The sequence below is a fragment of the Rhinatrema bivittatum genome, chromosome 1 (assembly GCF_901001135.1).
Source record: "Rhinatrema bivittatum chromosome 1, aRhiBiv1.1, whole genome shotgun sequence".
NCBI lineage: Eukaryota > Metazoa > Chordata > Amphibia > Gymnophiona > Rhinatrematidae > Rhinatrema > Rhinatrema bivittatum.
The window spans coordinates 413,972,402-413,999,172 of record NC_042615.1 but is presented as its reverse complement, the minus strand read 5'-3'; the positions used below and the strand labels follow the sequence as shown (position 1 = coordinate 413,999,172).

Below are 26,771 nucleotides of genomic sequence, written 5' to 3'. Positions count from 1 at the left end.
GTGGATAGTAGTATACTCCTATCACTATTCTCTTCCCCAACACACAAGGGATTTCTACACATAAATATTTGATTGTACATTTAGTCTCATGCAGGTTGTTTATTCTGTTGGACCATATGCCATCTTGGACATAGTGGCCCCCCCGCCACCAAGATGCTCCTCTCTGTCATTGATTTATAATTTGTACCCCGATATAGCACTATCCAATTGGTTATCCTCTTTCCAACATGTCGCTGAGATGCCATTTAAATCTATCATTATTCACTGTTATACACTCTAATCCTCCCATCTTACTACTTAGACTTCTGACTTCTGTTTGTTGCCTGACTTTGACTACTTATTTAAAATGAAATGCACGAACACACTAAAGAATATACCCCAATAGTTTACTTCTCCCCAATAATTTTAAGTTTTTAAAAATTTCTCCAAGCAGTAGTTACTGATTTTTTTTTCCAGCCACCAGCAAGATGATCCTCTCCTCTCAGTGCTGCAGCAAATACAGTAAATAATAAAGATGCTTACTGCTCTGTACAAGTGGCTTTGAATACCCTTTTACATCATGGGTTAAAAAGAATTATTATAGGTTTAAGTTGTATCAGCATAGTAATAAGGGCTGGTAAGCTATTAGTAGAATTGATAGTCATCTTTGGGACCCCATTTATTTCTCATTTAAGAGCGTCTGATTGTAGGATTCTAAATTCTAGTCATGTAATATTGAAATCTTTTGAGGATTTTTATATATGGTTATACTCAGGTTTTAATGTACCAAATGTCAAGAATTTTTGCGGAATCTGGGATTGATACCCTTTGAGGATCATCATTTGCAAAAATTGAATAGGCTTATTAGCTGGGAAGAAGTTTTAGTGAGTATTCATAATGCCCTCGATGCTGGCGCAGCCATTGTCGGTGCCCCCTCACCCAGACAGTTCAGTGGTGAGGAGGACATGCCGTATGACCCCCAGGGGTGGTGCCTCCGACAATCTTCCGTCGGTGCCCTCGCCACTGGACGAAAGGCGCCGCTCGCCTCCAGAGGACTTGTCTTTCGCGAACTTTGTGCGGGCGATGACAAAGACCATTCCCTTCCAGCTTTTAACAGAAGAGGATGCCCGCCATAAGATGTTGGAGGTCTGTTGCGTCCTTCAGTCTTCGACGGCTTCGCCCTGCCTACCTCTCTCTACTCTCGGCTCCTCCCGCTCACTTTGGACTGATGGCCGCCATGGTGTCTGCTTGCCGACCTCTCCGGCGTCACTGGACCGGCTTTGGTGCTGCCTCCCACCATTCACCTTCAAGGTACCTCTAGGGCGCACACGCACTCCGCCCTCATCTTTAACTCTACATTGGTGCGAACCTCAGGGGCGTCCCCCTGTTCTGATGTCACGACTTCCGGGTATATCTGCCTACAGTATTTGCTAGCTCGTTGAGTTAGCAACAGGATTCGTACGGATGGGATTCGCTCTCTGTTCCTAAGCTACTCTGCCACTCCAGCGCTATCTGGAACTCTTACTACCCTTCGGGGTCTCTAATGGGGTACCCGCTCCTCGAGGCCCTCTCTGCTTCTTTCAGGTGCTATCAGGAAACCGGTACTCACTCCTCGAGGGCCCATGTTCCCTGTGTCGCTGCCTGCAACCTCTACCCTTCTACTTGGAAGAACTAACTTACAGTTACCATCAGTGAGTACAGAAACCATCTCTCTCCACAGTACTGCTTCACTGGAATCAGGTACTCGCTCCTCGAGGGCCTGCTCTCCCTGTCTCAGAGCTTCACCTATTTCTACATTGGGACTCTGAATATTAATCTTATTGTGTGCTCATAACTCTGTCTCTTTCCACTACAGCACTGCCTTACAGAGGATCCGCTGTTCCAGTGTTCTGTGTGAGACGCGCCCAGCCGGGCTCTACAACCACTACTCACTACTGCCATCTCTGGTGGTCACTTAAACTGTCTAATAAAAGATTCAAATCTGTGTTTGTCTGTCCGAAGTCTAGCCTGACATTGTGGTCCCTCACGGGACTGCCCCCCCTTGGGCATGGTCAGCTGCCAACACCATTAACCATAACAAGGTCCTCCAATTCGTGGACGTCCCTAAGGAGGTAGTGGCTGTTCCAGTGCATGAGGTCCTCCTAGAGCTTCTCTACTGGTTATGGGAGCACCCTAAGCTTCCAGAAGAGCTAGCTACCACACCAGTCTGTAGTGGTGGAATCTGCTCAGAAAAAGGCCAGTAAGGCCTGTCCGTACTCACTCCTCCGCCCTCTGGAGAAGGACCAAAGAGCCTTAGACGCTCTGGGTCAGAAAGTCTTTCAAGGAGCTATGCTCATTGCCCGGATAGCAGCATACGAGGTGTACATGAACCAGTACAACCAAAACCTGTGGAAGCAGGTTCAAGAGTTCGCTGAAGGTCTCCCGCAGCAGTTCCAAGAGGGCTTGGAATCCATTGTCCAGAAAGGATTTGAGGCCAGCAAGCATGAGGTGAGAGCAGCCTACGACGTCTTTGAAACGGCAGCAAGGGTATCAGTGGTCGGTATTAGTGCCCAGCACTGGGCCTGGCTGAAAGCCTCTGAGCTCTGCCTGGAGGTCCAGGAAAAGCTAGCCGACCTCCCCTGTATAGGAGAGAACCTGTTTGGGGACAAAGTCCGAAACACTTTGGCCCAGTTAAGGGATCATCATGATACCCTGTGTCAGTTATCTGCTACCACCTCGGACCTCTCCTCAGCAACCCACAAGGAGCCACATAGGGACTCCAGAAAGTCATTTTACAGGCAATAGAGATACTATCATCCGGCCTCACGAGCTCAACCAGCTCAGGCTGCCCCAAAGAGCCACCCATGCCAACAGTGAGTTCCTCGGACTCAGCCAGGACCTCAGCCCGGCCCCTGCAGCTGGGTTTTGATTGGCACAGGGAGAGCAGCAGCCTAACCCCAGTGCTCGTGCTATCTGACCTACCAGTCGGGACCAACTCTGCCTATTCGCAAAAAGCTGGACCCCCTTTACCACCGATCGATGGGTATTATCCATCGTCAAACAGGGTTTACTGCCTGAACCTTCTCAGTGTCCCACCAGACTCCCCTCCCTCTCCGGCATAAAGCCTGATGAAACACGCAACAACCCTCAAGTTAGAACTCTCGGCCCTCCTATGGTCCAAAGCCTTTGAACCGGTTCCCCATGCCCAGCGCGGCCGAGGGTTCTACTCCAGGTATTTTCTTATTCCAAAGAGAACAGGCAGCCTCCATCCCGTCCTCGACCTCCGGGCCTTAAACAAGTTCCTCCGGAGAAAGCAGTTCAAAATGGTATCCTTGGGCACTTTACTCCTGCTTCTTCATAAAGGGAACTGGCTCTGCTCTCTCGATTTACTGGACGCCTACGCACACATTGCCATCTTTCCGCCTCATTGGAAATATCTGCGCTTCGTGGTAGGCAGCAGCATTTCCAGTACAGGGTTCTTCCCTTCGGGCTTGCCTCCGCACCCCGAGTCTTCACAAAGTGCCTGGCAGTAGTGGGAGCACATTTGGGAGAACACTTGTTACAGGTAAGCAACTCTGCTTTCCCTTTATCCAAGCCACAAGTACGTAAAATATCTACAGTCTTCTTTTACAAGAGAAAGAGGGAAAAAAAAGTCAGAATTCCAATTATCCTTTTTCAGATGCCATGTTAATCGAATTCAGATCAGTGCATTCTTGCTTAATGCTCCATTTCTCCACTTCCTGTAAGCCACAATGTCAGGCAGTAGTTGAGTAACAGGTAGTTACTAAACTCAGCATAAATCGTTTTGCATGAAAGCTTTCACCCAAGCTTAATGAATAATATCAGTAGATTCTAACAGTTCAGGAGGCTGCTGTCTTCAAATAGTCAAAATATCTTTCTAAAAACAGTTTATTAATCATGAACAGTCTAAATAAGACCATACTTGTTGTTGTCAATAAACATTTACATAAAAAAATAACAGATGAAATGTAATATCCTCTTTCTTCAAACATTCCCAGAGATGAGAAACTGAGGCAATAATATAGCACAGAGCTTATTCAGTTAGCTTAATCTAGTGATACCACTCTCAAAATCAAAATTTTAAATCATAAATTTTAATTTCTTCTGTCATCACAGTTCTTGCAGGCCTCAGCCATAACTTCAGCTCATAGTGTATGTTATCCAATATATAAATTCAGCACTATATGTCCATAAAAATTCACGACTTCCACATTTTTAAAGAAGGCCCATGCTGACTTCATGGTTTTGAAGAATTGTTGCTTCCCTTCATATAAGACTTGGAACTTTGCTGGAAATTGCAATGTAAAATTAATCTTCACAATCAGTAAACAAATTGGTGAAAGTACTTTCCATTTAGCAGCCACTACTGCAGAGTAATCTTGAATGTTAGAACCTTGTTACCTTCTTACTCATCATCTCTGATTTTCCTGTCTTCTTCCTTAATTTCAGCTTTATGAGCAAAGTTTAAAATTTTATTATCACTGTTCTAGGTTTATTGGAGCCTTTTGTTTTCTGTCTCAGATGATGTACCCTCTCAATACATAAAGCTTTTCTGCTTTACTTGTATTAACTTTCATGACATAAAGATCTGTCACTCTTGCTCTAGCTCCTTTTAGTTTAGCCCATCATTCTTCCACTTTACCCACCTCCTCCCACCTTGTTATAGGCTCTTTTACGTACTTCTCCATTATACCAAAGTCCGTATTTTTTAAATTCAGGACTTTTAGCTTTGCATTACTCTCTGCCTTGCTGGCAGTATTGAACTATAAGAAAATAAGAACATGCCATACTGCGTCAGACCAAGGGTCCATCAAGCCCAGCATCCTGTTTCCAACAGTGGCCAATCCAGACCATAAGAACCTGGCTAGTACCATCAGACAGTCACTTGTGCTAAGATGGTCTTTTATCCAGACATTAGGGACTCTGTCCAGTTCTCTGCTTCTCTTGTGGGTTCCATCACTGTTTTTTGAGGATAGCCCATTGAAGAGAGTCCGGAATCTTTCTACTCCTAACAGAATCTGCCAACAGGATACTCCAATTAACATTTGCTGGGTTAAATTCTCCTACCAACACCAGCTCCCCTTTCATGCCCACCTTTTTAATTTATTCACACAGATCTCAGTCCATTTCCTCTCCCTGAGTTGGAGGACTATACAACACCCCAATGTAAAATGAAGTACCGTCAGCCCTCAGTGCCATCTCATTTCCCCAAGCTCTGTGCATTTCAGTCACTTTATTATTTTTGACATAGTTACTTCTCCCCTTTTTCTGCTAGCTCTGTCATTTCAAAACAGATTATAGCTCTGTATGGCTGTATGCCATTTATAGAACTCATTAAATCACATCTCTGTGATGGTAGTAATGTCCAAGACCCTACTCCAACATAAGGGTTTGAAGATCAGTAATTTTATTGCTTAGACTCTGAATATTTCTGCTCATGGCCTTCCATTTATTTCTCATTCATAGCCTCACGTATGCTCCCTTCACCTTCTCTGTTGCTCAAGAGTAGACTAGCGAGTTTCCCACATTTATAATTTTCCCTCAGTCTTCATTTATTTGGGGGAGGGAGTGACAGCCCAAATCAATTGATTTCCATTTGCCATTCCCCTTCTCTAGTATAAACACCTGGCAACATATGATCTGACTTTTTCACTTAGGATCTTTCTTCCTCTGACAGAAAGATGTAGGCCATCATTACAGTAAAGTCTTATTGTTCCATATATGACCACAGCCCCCGATATATCTAAAACCCTCCTCCTAGCACCAGGTTTTGAACCACTCATCATAGTTGGCAATAAGACCAAGTTTGACATTAAAGAGTGAACATAACATAAGAAATTGCCATACTGGGTCAGATCAAAGGTCCATCAAGCCCAGCATCCTGTTTCCAACATCTGCCATTTGGATGCCCAATTTTCCAGTATCACAAGGTCCTCCTGCAATTTATCACAATCTGCTTGTGATTTGATTATTCTGAATAAATTTGTATCTGCAAATTTGAGTACCTCTGTCATCGTATTCCTTTCCAGATCATTTATCATATAAATATATTGAAAAGCACGGGTCCTAGTACAGATCCATGAGGCACTTCACTGTTTACCCTTTTCCACTGAGAAAACTGTCCATTTAATCCTACTCTGTTTCCTGTTTTTTAACCAGTTTGTAATCCATGAAAAGACATCACCACCTATCCTATGGCTTTTAACTTTTCTTAGAAGCCTCTCATGAGGAACTTTGTCAAATGTCTTCTGAAAATCCAAACACACTACATCTACTGGTTCGCCTTTATCTGCATGTTTATTAACCCCTTCAAAAAAGTGAAGCAGATTTGTGAGGCATGACTTTGTTCCATTAAACCATGTTCTGTGATTTTGATCTTTAGAACACTTTCCACTATTTTTCCTGGCACTGAAATCATGCTAACTGGTCTGTAGTTTCCCGGATCGCCCCTGGAGCCCTTTTTAAATATTGGGGTTACATTAGCTACCCTCCAGTCTTCAGGTACAATGGATGTTTTTAATGACAGGTTACAAATTTTAACTAATAGATCTAAAATTTCATTTTTTAATTCCTTTAGAACCCAAGTGATTTACTGCTCTTCAGTCAGGCCTACCACATTTTCTAGGTTCACTGTGATTTGGTTCAGTTCAACTGAATCATTACCCATGAAAACCTTCTCCAGAACGGGTATCTCCCCAATATCCACTTCAGTAAACACCAAAGCAAAGAAATTGCTGAATCTTTCCACAATGGCCTTATCTTCTCTAAGTTCCTCTTTAACCCTTCTGTCACCTAATGGTCCAGCTGACTCCCTCGCAGGCTTTCTGCTTTGAATATATTTTAAAAAGTTTTTACTGTGAGTTTTTGCCTTTGCAGCCAACTTCTTTTCAAATTCTCTCTTAGCCTGTCTTATCAGTGTCTTAAATGTAACTTGCCAATGCTTATGCTTTATCCTATTTTCTTCTGTTATATCCTTCTTCCAATTTGTGAATGAGGATCTTTTGGCTAAAATAGCATTTTTCACCTCACCTTTTAACGATGCCGGTAATCGTTTTGCCTTTCTTAATGTGTGGACTACATCAGGACGCCTTTGTAGCTGCTCCTTTCATTTTTTTTTCTTATTTTTCTCATTTTATCAAAGTTTCTGTTTTGAAAGTTTAGCGCTAGAGTCGTGGATTTACTTACTTGTCCCCCTTCCAGTCATTAATTCAAATTTGATCATATTATGATCACTTGCCAAGCGGCCCCACCACTGTTACCTCTCTCACCAAATCCTGTGCTCTACTGAGAATTAGATCTAAAATTGCTCCCTCTCTTGTCTAATCCTGAACCAATTGCTCCATAAAACTGTCATTTATTCCATCTAGGAACTTTCACTCTCTAGCATGTCCTGATGTTACATTTACCCAGTCAATATTGGGATAATTGAAATCTAAAAACAACAGAAGCAACCTTGCACGAAAGACAATAAGGTCCCATTCAAAATTTCCTGTGAAACCACTACTGAGATTCCTGTGAAACCACTACTGAGAAACCACTACTGAGATTATAATTTTGTGGTCCCTCCTGATGCAGTTAACACGAAACACGGACCGTGTCGGGGGACAGATTTATAAAAAATCTTTTTGTTTACTTGAAGGAGTTGCCGTTTTGAACGAACTGTGATCTTTTTGGACATATAATAAATACATGGTGAAATTTTGAATGGGACCTTATTGTCTTTCCTGCACCTGTTTATGTGGATAATTGAAATCTCCCATTATTACTGCACTACCAGTTTGGTTAGTTTCCCTAATTTCTCTTACCATTTCACTGTCCGTCTCACCATTTTGGCCAGGTGGATGGTAGTATACTCCTATCACTTTACTCTTCCCCCAACACACAAGGGATTTCTACCCATAAAGATTTGATTACGTATTTTCTCATGCAGGATCTTTATCCTGTTGGACTCTATGCCATCCCGGACCTAAAGTGCCACCCGCCTCCCAGATTCTCCTCTGTCATTTCAATGTAATTTGTACCCTGGCATAGCACTGTCCCATTGGTTAACCTCCTTCACCATGTCTTTGAGATGCCAGTTAAGTCTGTCATCAACTGATAAGCATTCTAATTCTCCCATTTTACTATAAGAATATATTAAATTGCCATGCTGGGTCAGACCAAGGGTCCATCAAGCCCAGCATCCTGTTTCCATCAGAGGCCAAACCAGTCCACAAGAACCTGGCAAGTACTCAAACACCAAGAAGATCCTATGCTACTTATGCAATTAATAGCAGTGCTATTCCCTAAGTCAACTTGATTAATAGCAGTTAATGAACTTCTTCTACAAGAACTTATCCAAATCTTTTTTGAACTTAACTGCACTAACCACATCCTCTGGCAACAAATTCCAGAGCTCAATTGTGCATTGAGTAAATGTGCTACTTGCTAGCTTCATGGAGTGCCCCCTAGTCCTTCTATTATCCGAAAGTGTAAATAACTGATTCACATCTACTTGTACTTAGACTTCTGGCATTAGCATGCAAACATTTCAAAGTGTGTTTTTTGTTTTTATTTTTATTCTGCTTTTTAATTGATAGGGATAAATTTTAATCTTTTAAGTCAGGTGAGCTTTTAATTACAGGCACTTAGACTACTTTTCTTATTATTGGAACCTCACTGTTGGAATGCCCTAATTCTAATGCAGCATTAGTATCCTTTGAAGATACCTCTCTCCAAACCATATACTGCTGAACGACTGCCTTCCCCTTTGTTCTAGTTTAAAAGCTGCTCTATCTCCTTTTTGAAAGGCTAGCGCCAGGAGCCTGGTTCCACCCTGGTTAAGGTGGAGCCCATCCCTTTGGAAAAGACTCCCCCTTCCCCAAAAGCTTTCCCAGTTCCTTACAAAACTGGATCCCTCTTCCTTGCACCATTGTCTCATCCATGCATTGAGATTCTGGAGCTCTGCCTGCCTCTGGTGACCTGCATGTGGAATAGGGAACATTTCAGAGAATGCTACCCTGGAGGTTCTGGATTTCAGCTTTCTACCTAAGATCCTAAATTTGGCTTCCAGAACCTCCCTACGACATTTTCCTATGTCGGTGACTACATGTACCACGAAGCCGACTCCTCCCCAGCACTGTCTAAAATCTTATCTATGTGACACATGAGGTCCGCCACCTTCGCACCAGGTAGGCATGTTACCAGGCAAGCCTCACGCCCACCAGCCACCCAGCTGTCTACAAGGGGTTAACATCCATCAAAATCTTGATATTGCACCTGCCCTTACTGATGCTAAAATGATGATAGAAAAAAGTATGCTTCCAGAAAGATCCACTCTACCTGAAGAAGGGTCATGACAGTCAATAAACTAAAGTGGCTTTAGGTAACCTGTGCACAATACCTTGAAACATTCTTGAGTAGCAGCCTAATTCTACTTATGAGATGATGCAACTTCATGTTCACAACAGTTTACTGAAAAAAAGGCAACTGATTTTTAGGCGGGCAGGTTGTCATAGCTCGAGTAGTATGCAGCTTAATAACCACCATAGGAAACAGGAGACAGATTCTGATGGTTCCTTAAGTGCCCTTTATTTACAGTGAAACAAATGCAATGTAAATCTGGCAGCACATTTTCACTTCAGGAGTCACAATAAACCATACAGCTCACCTTAGTTCAGGTACTACACAGTCCTTTAAACATAGGAGGTCCTTGCATATGGTAGCTCTCTCTCTGCTTCTCAGGGCATCCTTAACCTTTCTCGGGCCTGCCAGCTTAACCCAGGCTAAAGGGAACTCCCCTGGACCAGAATTCCTTGTAGTGTTTGTCCTTAAGGAGGACTGGGCCAGTCCTTTGAGGTGTTTTGAGGGAGTTTCTTATAGACTCCCTCACATACCTTTCCCCTCAGCTTAGCCTTGTCGGGTCGAGTGTCCAGCCATGTCCAGGCTAAACCCTGGGTCTTCCTCAGACATCCTCCCTCTGCGTGGACTGCCCCAGTTATCTGTAAGCTGACCCCATAAGGTTGAAAACTGGGGACCATTTTGCCCTGGAATTATTGGATACAGGTGTTTGGGAAAGACTCCCTCTTCCATTATGGCTTGTCCTGTTGGGGTCATTAAAAGGACTTGGCTGGTTGGACATTTTTGTTTGTCCCCGTGTATACCGGCAAGTGTCTCTTTCCGGTTATGGTTGATGTGCTTTTTCCAAATCAAGTCTTTGCAAATGAGTGTTGCCATACCCTGACTCAACAAATGCTTGGTTGGGAACTCCATCCAGTTGGACCTGGATTATAATCCTTTAGTTTGAATGAGGAAAGCCCACAAAGTTGTGCAGCTTTGGAGCTTTAACTAAGTGTGGTCCCATTCATGCTGCCAGTTATTGTCATTCTGGGGCTCTAGCCCTGCCTCTGGTTCTCCTTCATGTTATTCCACCAACTTGCGTTTCCACTACAGGTCTTCACTCCGGGGACATTCTTCTCTATGGCCTTCCGACTTAAGGAAAGAGCAGGTCATTGAAGCAGATCCCGTTTTTGTATTGCCCATATATTCTTCATATCGACAGTTCCTTGCTAAGTGTGCCTGGGTTCTGGGAACAGAAGAAGAGCTAACCATCTCTGAGGGACACTTCTGGGGACCTCCATTCTCTGCACTTTGCGAGGGGGTTTGTACAGGCTGCCTTTCTAGCCTTCTTAAGCTGTTGGGCATTAATTGTGTCTAGTGGAAGGCTTTCGCCACTTCTATGGCTCTTTCCAGTGTGAGGCCTGTGTGTTAGCAGACCCAGTTCTGCATGGGCCAGTGAAGTCAGTCTAGGAACTGTTTCAAAAGCACTTGTTGTGTTACTTCGATTCCAGTCTTCGCTTCCGGCTGCAATCTTTTCCAGCCAGCATTGTTGAAATGGTGAAATAAATTTCAGGGACTCTCTCTGGGCTGCAGTGAAGCCCTCTGGAACTGCTGCTGGTATGTTTCTGAGGTTTACCCAGCTCTCTCCAGGATAGTGGCCTTGTCTTACGCATAGGTAGCCTTCCCATCCGGGATGGCTTCTTGAAAAGCCATTTGATGTCTGCCCATGAGCAAGTTAGCCAAGTAGGTTGTCCAGCTGGTTTCGGGCCAAGCCAACAAGTGGGTGGTCCTCTCAAAATTTTTCAGGAAGACCTCTGGGTCCTCACCAGCCTTAATTTTTAAGAAAATGTGAAGAACTGGTATCTGTGGTATCTTGCTTGGAGCAGTCTGCATGGCCTCTGCTAGCTGAGTTAGCACTATGTGTTGCTGTGATACCTGCTCTCACAATGCCTGCTGCTGATCAATTTGTGTTTGCAGGGTGATTTGCAATTGCTGCTGGCCGGTAGCAAGGACCTGAATCGCCTACTCCATCTAGTCTCCTTAGCGAGCAGCCTCCACACAATGTACCTCTCTGGGAATAGGACAGTGGGGAAAACAAACGAATAAATAAAAAGCCTGCTGGCTTATCTGTCCCTTACTCACTAATTGACCCCTGACTACCCAGGCGGGGATAGCCTCCTTGTCCTGTTATGCAAATCTTGGGGGAAGGGGAGAGTGGAATGGGAGGTCCTAGGAAAAAAAAACTCCAGGTATTTTTTCTTCTCTTGCTGCGGCTGTTGGCTCTTGTTTGTGCTTCAAACTTTTATGCTCTGCCCCTCTAGCCATGCTTTTCTTCTTGCCCAAACTTACTTCCTTAGTTTTTCCATGTTTTTGTCCTCCCCTGGGAGACTCGGGTTTGTTCCTTGTGTTTTTTTTTTTCCTGTACCAAGCTTAGGAAAAAAAATCTCCAGCCTGACACCATATGTGATAGCTCAAGCAGTAGGCAGCTTGGTAAACGCCAGAGGAAACGGGAGGCAGACTCTGGCTGTTAAGTGCCCTTTATTTACAATGAAACATGCAACTCAAATCTGGCAGCACACCTTCACTTCAGGAGTCACAATAAACCATATGGCACCTTATGTCAGATATTGCGCAGTCCTTTAAACATAGGAGATCTTTGCATATGGTAGCTCTCTTTCTATTTCCTGGGGCTTGCCAACTTAACCCAGGCTAAAGGGAGCTCCCCTGGACCAGAATCTCTTAAAGTGTTGGTCCTTAAGGAGGACTGGGCCAGACACCTATTGGACGATCCTTTAAGGTGTTTTGAGGGAGTTTCTTATAGACTACCTCACACAGACATCTGCAAGTTGCTTCAAAGGTACAAATTTAGGGAGTGATTTACTAAGCTGCATAAGGCATTTACCATGCAGCAAATGGCCTCAGTATTTGAAATACCATGCCTTTCCTTCGCCTCCGCAAAATCTATCACAATGTGGATATTTAAATGAGCTGATTTGCATGAAAATCAGGGTTATTTGGTGAACATCGAGTACTGGGCCTTGGTGCTGGTACCAATCCCTTATGTATAACATTGTTTCCTTTGGAAAAATGGTTTTGACTTAAGATGCAGATTTCAGAAACCAATTGTGATTTAAGTTCAAGGACTTCCTGTAAAATTAAAAAAAAAAAAAAAAAGCCTGAGAAGCCTAAAAAAGAATAAAAGATACATATGGAATACATAATCATTTCATTTTTTTTTTTTTTTAATGATTTTGGAGAGCATAACTTCCCTCTTCCAAGACAATAGACTAGGTTTATTGCTATTGCTCTATATTAGGACCGTTCTTTAGCATTTATTTTTGTGGGGCAATTGTAACTTTTCAACGAGTATGGGCTCTCTCAAATATTTAACCAAGAAGCTAAAGAACAGTGGCATCGAGAGTTTGTATGTTGACATAGGATATACATTTTGGTTAGGCTCTACAGTTTTCACTATCTTGTTGGTAGATCAATAAATGATGTGTATAGAATTATGGATGAAGATACTATACAATGTTAATCTCTTATGGATCTGTTTTCTCATCTATAGGTAAGCATCTGCTTGGAATGCAATAGCAGTAAGTTGCGTGGGTTGAAGCGGAAATGGATTCGTTGTTCAGCACAAGCAACAGTCTTGCATCTAAAGAAGTTCATTGCCAAAAAACTTAATCTTTCTTCATTTAATGAGGTAAATTCTTTACAGATCTATAAATTAGAATAAAATATATTGAGGGGTAAGGAGTAATTGGTACAACCAATCTGCCTATTTGTGCCTGCTTACTATGCTGTCAGAGGTTTTGCTTGATCTGTTGTTTCCTCCCTCAATCTGTATTTTCCTCTTTCTTCCTAAGGTCCCTGTGTGTCTATCAATGCATATATGAATTCTGTCATTGTTTTGTCTCCTACCATCTTCACAGGATGTCATAGGGGGAGCTAAGAGAGTAGATGAGGAACTGTAGATGAGAAGTAGTTTTAACTGTATGGGGAGCCAGATAGGAAGTCAGTACAAAGTCATGAAAAGAAGAGTGATTTGGTCATTATGATTCTGAAGGAAGATAAGCCACGTAGTTGAATTTTGAACAGACTATAGCAGAGAAAGATGGTTCAGCGGTAGACTTATGAACAGAAGGTTTCAGTACTCCAAGCAGGAGGTGACCAGAGAAATAGATAAGGATTTTAGTAGTATGTTCAGAACGGAAAAATTAGATTCTGGTGATATAGAAAAAGAAACACATTTTAGCAATGTTTTGGATATGTGTCTAGAAGGAGAGAGAGAAATAAACACAATACAAAGTTTTAAGCCAAGAGGGACAGGGAAGATGAAGCTGTGAAAAATGTGCAAGATGACTTATTTAGGGGAGGAATTTTCAAAAATATGGAGGTAATTTTCAAAGAAGTTGTGTCTAAATATAACATACTATCCTAGCAATTTTTAAAAGACCACTTACACATGAAACGTTCATATACAATCCAAAATCAAGTTTTAAGCACGTAAACCCTTTTGAAAATTACCTCCTGTGCCTGAAAGTGAAAAGTCCATGAATACTTTTATGTGCGGATTTTGCATTAATTTTTAAAGAGACTATGTACGTACTTTTCCTTTGAAAATTGCCCAAGGAAAAGAACCCACAGTGATTTGTACCAGCTTTCTCTGCGGATACTTTGTCCAATCAAAACATGTAAAATTCAAAACTATGCATATCATTGCCTTCCCAGACCTAACCTTGCCCTGGAAACATGTCCATCAAAATGTAGGCATGCATTGTTACACAATGCTCATATTTTTATCGACATATAAGATGGGCAGTTTTCAAAAAGCATATGTTCCCCTGCAGCTGGAGACCGACCTTGTACTCAGCCGGATGGGCTGAACTCAGGTTATTAAAAAATGAGAGAGAAAAAGGGGAATTAAGTAGGGATTCCTCTCCCCTCCAGTCTTCTTAGTCAGCATGCCAATCCAACGGTTTGGCAGGTTGAGCAACCTTTTTGCCTAGGCCCCGCTCTCAGACTTGACTTTACTGCGTGGTAGGCCACCTCGGCGTTTTTGCGTGGTTTTTCTTGCGCATTAGACTGCCCTCTTCAGTTACGTCGGTTCGTGTTTGTGCACCTGGCTGTGCATCCAGTTTGTGTACCTAGTTGGGTGCATAAGGGCGCCTGCCTGGGCGCTTAGTTGTGTACGCACACACATGAGTGCATTTATTTACACACACTGTCGATGCATCCTGGTGGGAGCTCAGTTTTGTGCGCTTATTGGAACACTGTATTGAGTACCTAATTTTTGGGCACATAAATTTTGGGCACATATTTTTTGCAGCACTAACACAGCTGGGCACACTATTATCAGATGCCTGTTAGAATGTACTGACAACCTGATGGCACCAATAGCAAAGAAGCCTAACCGCCTTGCCCTTTATGCTGCTTGCCATATTCGGGTATCTCAGTCTGGCATTCCCTCAGACTTGTGTCAGCGCTGTTTGAAGGCTTAGGGAGAATTACCTCCATCTGATTTTAGTAATCCTGGTTCTTCCCAGCTTGATACAAGAATGGAAAAAGAGTTTTCAGAGATGTTGCCTGATTTTGGGGCTCCCCTTACTGTTTCCTCAGCGGGGGAAGGTAGTTCAGAGGGTGTAGGACCAATGCCCCCTGGTTTTGGCACGGATCTCAGGCGCAGTCTTCGGCCATAGACCAATTCTTAGAGGCTCAGGATCCGTAGACTGTGGATTCCCGCAACCTAGTGTTGCAGGAAAGTGTCGGGGTACGCCTAGACTTGCTGTGGGTCTGAGCCAAGGAAAGATACCATTTTGATTTTTTTTGCATAAAGCCTCATGTTTCTTCCCTATTATGGAGGCCATTCAAGAATTGATTGATCTTGAATGGGGCGCCTTGGAAACAAATTTTAAAGGGGGATGAGCCTTAGAAGGACTATACCCCTTGGATCTGACTGTGAGAGAGCAATTGCATTTTCTGAAAGTGGATGTGCTTGTGTGTGTAGATACCAAAAGGATGACTATCCCCTTAGAAGGGGGAGCAGCTTTGAAGAATGCACAGGATAGGAGAGTTGAGGCTATCCTTAAGTAGGCCTTTGAAGAGATGGCAATGAATTTGCAAATATCTTCTTGATGTTCCCTGGTGGCTTGCTTTTATTTACTTCTCTCTCAGTGAATCTGGTGTGAATTCCAGAACAGTGATGAAACCCGCAGCTGCTTTTTTGGCAGATGCAGGCTGTGATTTGGTCCATAATTCAGCCAGAAAGATAGCTTCGGAAATAGCAACCAGGCATTAGCTATGGCTTAGAAGTTGCTCGGCCGATGCAATTTCAAAGTCTAATCTTACGATATTGGCCCTTGAAGGTTCATTCTTGTTTGGAGTGGGCATGGAGAAAAAAAAGGCCAATAAATGGGGTGAGTCCCAGGTTCCTGGTTTATCAGAGGATAGGAAACAGACACTATGCTTCTTCAGCACGAGAGGTCATACTAGGAGTTTCAAACATTTTCGACCCTACAGGGGAGTGACCGTCAGAGTGCTTGAGCTTTGGGTAGGTTTCAGACCTTTCCTCTCAAGCATCCCAGATGAGGTGCAGGCTCAGGTAGTGGAGCCTCCCAATGAAGGTGTGGTGACTCACCCCCTGGAACAGGAGATAGGGGGTCGCCTCTCTCTTTTTTGTTGGAGGTGGGTCAAGATATAATGTCAGACCAGTGGGTTCTGGAGGTGATGAGAGATGGCTATACTCAGGAGCTGGGACTTTTTCATGGTGTTTCCCTGCAACTCTCTGCAGAAAAGACAGGTAGTGGATGTACATTGTCAAGGCTCCTCAGCCTGCAAACTAGAGTTCCGGTGCACATGTCACAAGAAAATGCGGGCTGATATTCATTTATTTCATTGTGCCGAAGAAGGAAGGCTCTTTTCGCTCCATCTTAGATCTCAAGGGGGTCAAACATTTACGGGTGACTCGTTTTTGCATGGAAACCTTCACTCAGTGATAATCGCAGTACTGTCAAAGGAGTTTCTGACATCTCTGGACTTGTCAGAGGCATATCTTCATATTCCCAACCGGCTTAGAGCATCAACGATTTCTGCATTTCTCAGTTTTTGGACTACATTATCAGTTTCAAGCGCTGCTTTTTGGTTGGGCCACCGTGTCCAGAACCTTTTCCTAGGTTATGGTGGTGGTGGTGGCGGCAGAGTTGAGAAAAGATGGGATTCTGGTTCACCCATACTTTGACAATTAGCTAATTTGGGCCAAGAGTCTAGAAATTTCCAATAACAGGTCCGCAATTTCATTTCTCTGTTCTTTCAGCACTCCGGGATATATACCATCTGGTACAGATGATTTTCTACTCTTTAGTTTTTCAGTTTTCCCTAGTACATCTTCAAGATTCACAGAGATTTGTTTTTCTCTGAATCATCACCTTTGAATATCATTTCTGGCCTGGGTATCTCTCATATATCTCCCTCAGTGAATACCAAAGCAAAGAATTTGTTTAATCTCTTTGGTATGGCTTTGTTATCCCTAAGTGCCCATTTTACGCCTTGAATATCTAATGGTCCAACTGACTTCCTCGCAGGCAATGTACATCAAATGTTCCTGAAAATGTTTTATGAGTTTTTGCTTCCACAGCAAGCTGCTTTTCAAATTCTTTTTTTGCCTTCCTTATTAGTGATTTGCATCTAACTTGCCAGTGCTTATGCTGTTTCTTGAAAGATGTTTTTAGCTCTGACGTGAGCTGTGCTCTCCTCTAGTCATCAGTGGTACTGTCAGGTGACATTGTCACTGTCGGTGCCATGGGCTACCACGACAGAGAGTTGTTGTCGCCTTCATCATGTCTAGATGTGGGTGTCCTCCTATGCCTGACAGTGGCACTTTGTTATCCTAGTGAGCATTGGCCTACATGCTTCATATCAGTCAGTGGTGAAACTTGGCCAGGCAATTAGGAGCAATGACTGAACAAATATAATGTATATTTTACAAGAGATAGGTGGGCTGGAAGAAAGATGGTGATGGGCCAAATTTGGTCCATGGGGTATATTTTGCCTACTCCTGTTTTAGATCAGTTTCTTTACTTAAATATCTTTAGTTATTTATTTATTTATTTGAATTTCTGTACTGGTATTTGGTAGAACTGTCATATCAGTTTACATCATATCATATTACACTTAAAACAAAATAAAATACCAAACAATAAAACAATGTTGTTAATAAGTTTAACTTCCATTACAATCTATATAAATAAAAATGTTAAATAGTTTGGACAAAATCGCTAATCTCAGATACCACTGAACCGATTGCTTTCAAATTTGGACACAGCCTTCATTTCGCATACAGGAAGGTTCTTCTGTACTTACATTACAGATATGTCACACCTGTGACAGGTAAAATAGGTTTAAAGATTTTTTCCAGAAAACAGCGACATCTGCTGGATGTAAGCGCCATCTGTTACACCTTATACTAACACACGCTACACTAATCATTTCGCCAGTCCAGGTCCATGTTTCCCTTCCATTTTAACACATTCGCACACTTTTTTCCCCGGAAACTATTTCCTTTACAGATAAAATACACCCACCACCCTCCTCACACCCCCCACACTCATGCCAAATTGATTTACTTCCCACAGCCTCCCAACACACACAAAACCACCCTCCTCACACCCCCCACACACATGCCAAATTTATTTACTTCCCAGGCCCTCACAACACACACAAAACCTGACAGAAGTCCGGGAGGCTCCAGTGGGGGGCCAGGACCGGTCCGGGACACATCTCCTGCACTACGGCCATCGGCTGCCAGCACTCAACATGGCGCCGATGGCCCTTTCCCTTACTATGCCACTCGGGGACACCAATGGCGGCAGTAGCCCATGTGACATAGTAAGGGCGAGGGCCCCTCAGCGCTATTTTCAGGACTGGCAGCCGGCAGACCTTTGCCCTTACTATGTCAGAGGACCTACCGCTGCCATTGCTCCACCCCACTGACATAGTAAGGGCAAAGGGCCGTCTGAACCCGTTTCAGTGCTCGCAGCCGACGGACCAACGCCAATACATCGCTCCCGGACCGCTCCTGAACGCCCGCTCCACCGACTGACATTTTTATCAGGTCTCAGGGGGTCTGGAGGGTGGGGCGTGGTAATGAATTTATTGCGAACATCTTGGGGAGGGGTCACGAGGGGGGGCAGGTTTCATTCATTCAGCAACTCTGGGGGGGGCAGGGGGGGCTACTGTTTTTCGCAGGGCTGGGGGAGGGGGGCAGGAGAGTGTGGGGTGGTTAGTTTAAGAGAACTTTTCTCATAGGGTTGTTTTTTGGGGGAAGGGGGAGGTTCACACACAAATACATACACTAAACTTGCACGATCTCAGGAACGCACCAAAATAGCCCTCCCCAGACCACAAAACAAATTTGGAAGTGCAAATTTGGTTAGGCACTCCCCTATTTGGCTACATAATGCGCACAGACGCCCAGGGACAGACCACATGTAGCATCAACAATTTTAATTTCCCAGGTCTTGGGAGGGGGCAGGAGGGTGGGGGGTTATTGATTTAAAGGGTTGGGATTGGGGTTTTTTTTTGGGGTGGGGGGGTCCCACAGAAATAGAAAGGCAAAGGTTTTCTGATCTGAAGGGTAGGCAGTAGGCGGGGGAGGTGACAGTGAGGGGAGGGAGAATGAGGGGGCAGGTGAGTGTCAGGGGAGGGAGAGTGAGGGGAGAGAGTTGGAGTGGGGACAGGGGAGGGAAGGGGGGGGTGAGTGACCAAGGGGGAGGAGGATGAGTGACTGAGGTAAATGAGCAAAGGGGGAGGGAGGGTAAAGAACCTGACTCTGCCACTGCAACGCGTGGCCGGGTACCGCTAGTTTAAAATAAATAGCCCTAAGCAAAAACACAAAATACAGTACATTCAACAATCTGTCTTACTCATCGACTCTCCACATTTAGATCTTGTTTCTCAATTACCTTGAGGACGATAGAGGTGCATTACTCTGGAGGGGCATGCATGAAGGAGTGCTGCAAAGGAGTTTGTCCGTTTGTGCACCCCTTTGTGTTCACCTGAGTTGCCTAAGATACACTATTTTCCTTTTCTCATTTTTTAGCCATCTGTTCCTCTCAGATTCATTAAACTCAGTTTTAGTTTGTTGAAATTTATTTTTTTCTCTTTGCTTCTGATTATTCCCATAACTTAACATTTTGCCTCGATTAGCTGTGGCATCTTTATCTGACTTTCATACAGTTCCCATTGTTATGGGGAACAGGAGATATGCCCTCCTAACAAAGGCCTCTTATAAGTTCCGTAGACACTCTAATTTGAAACCATTGCTGGTCAATGCAGCTTCTTTTTCTCCAAGCAGGGTGGCAGGCCTCGCACATGAATGACAGCATCAGCTGGAGCCTGGCATGGAACTTTGATCTCAAAGATTCTAGAACTTTCAGTGTGCTCTACTGAGCATGTGCAGCTGTAGGTATCATCCTACCCCCTAGGGAGAGCCCCTCAGCATTTCCTTTTCTCTGGAGCCATGTGGTTGCGGTATTCAGCTTTGCTTTCTTCTTCACAGCTTCTGCTGTACATTTTTTGAGCTACAGCTGTTTTTTCTGACAACTTTCCTGTTTCTACTTTATTTTCTTTACTTTTTCTTCTTTCTTAAATGTTCCTCTTTATCAGACTTTTAGCCTGTCACATGGTGGGTCTATAGCCCCTGTTCAGTGTGGCAGAGTATTTTCTTTCCTGACAAAATATTACTGCATCCACAGTTTAATTCTTGTGTCCTTTCCTTCATCTGTCTGCGTGTTATCCTCTGTCTGTGCTGGTGGGATTGTCTATTGATAATCTGTGTGTTGTCTGCATAGGCCGCTGAGCCTTGACTAGCCTGAGAGTCTGCCCAGGTAGGAGCTCTATATCATGGTTGCTGACCAATGTATATCACCGGAGGCCCGATGCCAATGGATCAAGTACTGGGACCATTCCTATAGGGAAGAGAGCTCATCCTCCCCACACTCCTGGGAACTAGTCTCCATGGGCTGGAGCCCTGGATGACATGACCTCCCGTCTTGCTTGCCAGCATTGACAATGCAGTCTCCATTTGAGAGAGGGTGAGCATGTGCCTGGGCAATCAGCATTTCTGGTGCACCATCATTCCCAATATTTGCTGCCCATACACGTACGTGCCAGCACACTGCATTGGGTATCATGGCTGCCACAGAGCACCATGGATGCCCTTGATGCCATGGAGACATATTCATCCTCGATGCCTGTGAGGTCCATCAAGAATCGTGGCTGCAAGCCGAGGCCATCTGCTATGGAGGTGTCAGTGAAACCAGCGAATGTGGTAGACATAGAGTGTAGTGGCAGCCATTGAGGTGATTGATGCCATCGAGCACCATGGACACCATTGACTGCCATTGTAGACTAAATGGTGATTGTTCTGTTATAGAATATACAACACACTTATTTATAAATATATGTTTTACTTACAAATCTGAGAATAAGCAATTGAAGCATACAAGATTAGATTTTGCATTAAGAATTTATACAAAGATACTTCCCCTCACAGTTTCCAGTGTGAGTCTAATATATCTTGGAAAAATGAAAATACAGCGGTAGAGATCAGGAACAGGTCACTTTAATATCTAACAAACTATGATTAGATTAGAAGAAAGGACAGCTCTGAAGTCTGTCTTGATTTTGATCTTTTATGTTAAATTTCTTGACCTATGTCCCAGTTTCTTCTCTGGGCTACTCCCATACGTGATTGTCATTTGTTGAGGCCTCAACTGTCTGTGCTAATCATAATAAAGTAAGATGTGGTCAGTTTGCTGATATCTGTTTTCCTTTATCTGTACAGTTAACTGCATGAGTAACTGCTCATTAATATATCTGATCTTGTGACTTGTTTCTTGTTACATAAAAACATAGAAATGATGGCAAAAAGAGACCAATCAGCCCATCTAGTCTGCCCAGCAAGCTTCCACACTTATTTTCCTATACTTATCTGTTTCATCAACCATCTAGTTCAGGGCCCTTGTTGATTACTGTTTGATTCAAATTTCCTGCCATCCCCTGTCGTTGATACAGAGAGTAATGTTGGAGTTGCATCAAAGGTGAGCATAAGGCTTAATGGTTAAGGGTAGTAACCGCCGCATCAAGCAAGTTACCCCGAGGCTTGTTTACCCAGACTGCACAGATCAATGCCTTGTTGGATGTTGTTTGAATGTAAATCCTGTTTTCCACATTTCCCCCTGCTGTTGAAGCAGAGAGCAATGCTATATAGGCATTCAAAGTGATGTATCAGGCTTAATTGGTTTAAGGTAGTAACCGCCATAATAAGCAAGCTACCCCCATGCTTGTTTACCCAGAGTGTGAAGTTCAGTCCTTGTTGGTTGTTATCTGAATGCAAATCCTCTTTTCCACATTTCCCCTTACCGTTGAAGCAGAGAGCAATGTTGGAGTTGCATTAACCGTGCGCAGGCTTATTGTGAGTAAGGGTAGTAATCACCTGGTACTAGCCTCCACTCCAGTAATCCACCCCCATGGCTCTTCTCTTCATTCCCATCCTCTAGCCTTTATGGATCCACAGTGTTTATTCCACGCCCCTTTGAAATCCTTCACAGTTTTAGTCTTCACCACTTCCATCGGAAGGGCATTCCAGGCATCCACCACCCTTTCCGTGAAGAAATACTTCCTGACATTGGTTTTGAATCTTCCTCCCTGGAGCTTCAAATCGTGACCCCTGCTGGTTCTGCTGATTTTTTTTCCAACGGAAAAGGTTTGTCGTTATCTTTGGATCATTAAAACCTTTCAAGTATCTGAAAGTCTGTATCATATCACCTGTGCTTCTCCTTTCCTCCAGGGTGTACATATTTAGGTTCTTCAACTTCTCCTCATAAGTCATTTTATGTAGACCATCCACCTTTTTGGTTGCCCTTCTCTGGACCGCCTCCATCCTGTCTCTGTCCCTTTGGAGATGTGTTCTCCAGAACTGAACACAGTATTCAGGTGAGGCCTCACCAAGGCTCTGTACAAGAGGATCATCACTTCCTTTCGCTTACTTAGATATTCCTCTCTCTATGCAGCCTAGCATTCTTCTGTCTTTAGCTATTGCCTTGTCACATTGTTTCGCAGACTTCAGATCATTAGACACTATCACCCCAAGGTCTCTCTCCTGCTCTGTGCACATCAGACCTTCACCCCCATCATATACAGTTCTTTCGGATTTCCACCCCCCATATGCATGACTAGGCACTTCTTGGCATTGAATCTCAGCTGCCATATCTTCGACCACTCTTCCAGCTTCTTTAAATCCCGTCTCATTCTCTCCACTCCTTCTGGCGTGTCCACGCTGTTGCAGATCTTAGTATTAGTAAACCTTACCTTCTATCCCGTCCGCAATGTTGCTCACAAAGATATTGAACAGGACCGGTCCCAACACCGATCCTTGTGGCACTCCGCTTAACATTGCTTTCTCTTCAGAGTAAGTTCCATTTACCATCACACATTGTCTTCTGTCCGTCAACCAGTTTGCCATCCAGGCCACCACCTCGACACTCACCCCTAAGCTTCTCATTTTATTCACAAGCCTCCTGTGCGGGACCATATCAAAAGCTTTGCTGAAATCCAAGTAGATGACATCAAGCGCTCTTCCTCGATCTAATTCCCTAGTCACCCAGTCAAAAAAGTCAATCAAATTTGTCTGGCAGGACCTTCCCCTGGTGAATCCATGCTGCCTCTGGTCCAGCAATTCTTCTGACTGTAGATAGTTCACTATTCTTTCTTTCAGCAGCGACTCCATTACTTTTCCCATCACCGAGGTGAGGCTAACCAGCCTGTAGTTTCCAGCCTCCTCTCTGCTCCCACTCTTGTGAAACGGGACCACCACCGCTCTTCTCCAATCACTCGGCACCACTCTCGTTTCTAGGGATCTATTGAACAGGTCACGCAGCGGACCCGCCAGCACATCTCTGAGCTCCCTCAGTATCCTGGGATGAACCTCATCAGGCCCCATGGCTTTGACCACTTTCAGTTTTCCAAGTTCTTCCCATACATTCTCTTCTGTAAACGGAGTTACATCTACTCCGCTCTCCTCCAGTTTCTTGTTAACTAGTGACTGTCCTTCTCCAGGGTCCTCTGTAGTGAACACCAAACTGAAGTATTTAATATTTCTGCCATTTCTTCTTCTCTCTCCACACATTGATCCTTTTCACCTTTTAATTTCACTATACCACTTCGAACTTTTCTCCTTTCTCTGATGTATCTGAAAAATGTTTTGTCACCTCGCTTTACCTCTTTGGCAATTCTTTCTTCCGCTTGACTTTTTACCGTTATGATTACTTTCTTCGTCTCCCTCTGTTCCATCAGATATTCCTCCTTGTGCTCCTCCCTTTGGGATCCTTTATATTTTTTGAACGCTGTTCTTTTAGCTTTTATTTTGTCAGCCACCTTCTTTGAGAACCAGATAGGTTTCATTTTTCTTTTGCTTTTCTTTACTTTTCTAACATAGATTAGTTGCCTTGGTAATTGCTCCTTTTAGTTTGGTCCATTGTTGTTCCACATCTCCCTTCTAGTTCTTCCTCCAGGTACTTCCCCATTCATCAAAGTCCGTGTTTTTGAACTGCAAAACTCGAATCTTCGTGCTTCTTCTCCGTATCTTATTTGTGATATGAAACTATGCCGTTTGATAATCACTGGTGCTGAGGTGGACACCCACCTAGACATTAGAGATATTATCTCCTTTAGTGAGCACTAAATCGAGTATAGCTCCCTCTCTCGTGGGTTCCATTACCATTTGTTTGAACAGAGCCCCTTGCAGGGCATCCACTATCTCTCTACTATTGTTAGATTCTGCAGAAGGGATTCTCCAGTCTACATCCGGCAGATTAAAATCTCTAACAGTCACCACTTCTCCCTTCTTTCCCATCTTTTGGATATCTTCAACCACATATCTGTCGAGCTCTTCCATTTGATTTGGAGGCCTGTAAACTACTCTAATAAAAATGGATGCCCCATCTTTTTTTAGGTCGGCCCATAATGCTTTTTCTTTGCCCCATCTTCCTTGCAGCTCAGAAGCTTGGATATTTTTTTTGACATAAAGAGCCATTCACCCCCCTTTCCTGTCCTCTCTGTCCTTCCTTATCAAGTTATAGCCCGGTATTGCCGTATCCCAGTCATGAGATTCCGTGAACCATGTCTCCGTGACAGCAACAACGTCCAAGTCCGCCTCTACCATTAGGGCTTGCAGATCTGGAATTTTATTGCCCAAACTACAAGCATTTGTGCTCATAGCTTTCCAGCTTTTCTAGTTCAGCTTACTGCTTTTCTTGGACTCCTTTTGTGACTTATTTAGTTGAGTTTTGTTATCCACTTCACCCTTTTCCATTGCATTTGTATTTGGGGGGTGACATTCTAATTTCTTACTGCTACGCCCGGCATCTAGTTTAAATGCCTTATGACATAGGATTTGAATTTATCTCTTAGGATCCTTTTTCCTGCCACAGACAGATGTAAACCATCTTTGACAAAGAGCTTTTTACTGTTCCATACATGGCCCCAGCTCCCAATAAATCCAAAACTGTGTTTCTTACACCAGGATTTGAGCCATACATTGAAGTTATTAATATGGCTTAGCCTCTCCTTCCCCTTTCCATGAACAGGTAAAACTTCTGAAAAGGCAATGGTTGTCGCCATGTGACTAATCTGCTTTGCTAGAGACTGGAAATCTCTCTGTACCACTTGGATGCTGTTTCTAGCAAGGTCGTTGGTTCCCAGATGGATGATATCAACTTTCGAGTCTTTGCTTTCTTCTTTGATCACTTTGACTATTTGAGTAGCATTTCTACTGGCCGAAGATCCTGGGAGGCTTTTAACTGTAGTGTTTCCCTCGCTAAGAGTTCCCAGATTAGTGCCTCTGATGACAGTCACCCAGCACAATGAGCTTTTTCCTTTGGTTACTGATTGTATTATGGAATTTCTGTATGCATTGGGTTTCTTCTTTCTTATCAGATAACACTTCAATCTCTTTCGCAAGAGCAAAAGAGATTGAAATGTTATCTGTAATACAGAGAAGGCGTTTTGTACTTGTGTCACTTGATACAGCGTGTGTCTCCTCATCACAGGTCTAATTCTACCAGAGCCCACTGTAATCCTGTTGTTTTTTGAGTTCCTTAATGCCCTGTGTGAGTGAGGAGGTAGACATGTGGGCTGCATAGCTGTCAAGAACAGGTGTCTGTGGGTCACAGGTCTTATCCTACCTGAGCCCACTGTAAACCCGTTTTTCCTTGGTTTTTCTGTGGTAGTGAGGAATTAATCCTGAATAATATAAAGTTGGTGAAACTTTCTTTATTGCAGCTAATTCAGCTTTAACTTCAGCCAGCTCCTTTTTCAAGGAAGAGAGTTTGAGTAAATAGGGCAAGCCCTAAGTTTCCAGATGATTTCCCTCAGAATAAAGGCTCCACAATAGTTACATTGGATGGACCTCATTTAGGTAAATTTATTTGATGGATAGCACCTAAGGAAATACCAAATTACTAATTTATCTTGTTGCCAATTATGTATTTAGGCAGACTATATCAGAAAAACAAACTTGTGGGTGGGTGTAAGACAGTTAACACTTGGCCAGGGCTGTTCACTGGACACTGTATCTGCTATTGATTTTGAACAGACCCTACCCCAGATTTGGATAGCTAATTTAAACTTTTTCCTTAGCTCTCCCCAAGAATGTGTACTTCTGGCTGTCTCCTTGTTCAAAGCAGACTGAGGACTTGATTACCTCCTGCAATGCACTGAGTCAGTTGCCAAAAGCTGTTTAGCCACACCCTTTTTGTATTTTGCTTTGCTTAAACACCCAGCAATATAATGCAATATCAATATCTAGAAAAATATACAGATACAGGTAGCTCTACACAAAAAACAGTTAAATATACCAAGCCCTCTGAAATTGTGTCCGTCTGTTCCCGATGCCCTCTCTCCACCCTCCTTACCTCTTTGGCGCCTCCCTCTTCGCCCGCGGGAAGATTGGCTGCCGCGGCGTCCTTCTGCCGAAGTCCTCTGGCGTCCCCGGACTGGTTAGATGCTGCAATCCGCCATGTTTCCTGGAGGCCTAGGGGCACGCAGCACGGCCCCGACTGAAGTACCGGCAATGGCGCGAACCTCAGGGGCGTCCCCCTGTGATGACGTCACCCGCGACGGATATATAAGGTCTTAGAATTTGCTAACAGATCGAGTTAGCAAAGGTTATGGTACACGGGTTACTCTACCTAAGCTACTCTGCCTCCTCGGACTTACCAGGGGTACCTGCTCCTCGGGGGCCTCACTCTCTCCTTTGTTTTTCAGGTGACAGTCTGGAGCCGGTACTCGCTCCTCGAGGGCCTCGCTCTCTCCTTTGTTTTTCAGGTGACAGTCTGGAACCGGTACTTGCTCCTCGAGGGCCCTCGTTCCCAGACTTGCTCCATATTCTCTTCTGCCTGGAAGTCATCACTGCC

General features: G+C 43.8%; 1 protein-coding gene across 9 annotated transcripts in view; it reads left to right on the top strand.

Annotated features, from left to right (window-relative positions):
* The window catches only part of PCGF3 (polycomb group ring finger 3), a 533,880-nt gene that overhangs the window by 398,286 nt on the left and 108,823 nt on the right, over nucleotides 1-26,771 (top strand). For 7 of the 9 annotated variants that reach the window (XM_029602678.1, XM_029602733.1, XM_029602715.1 and 4 more), the window contains one exon: nucleotides 12,866-13,003. The exons of the other annotated variants lie outside the window; for them this stretch is intronic. In XM_029602678.1, coding sequence (XP_029458538.1) covers nucleotides 12,866-13,003 — 138 coding nt within the window. The remainder of the gene's footprint in view (nucleotides 1-12,865; nucleotides 13,004-26,771) is intronic. 9 annotated transcript variants of the gene reach the window in all.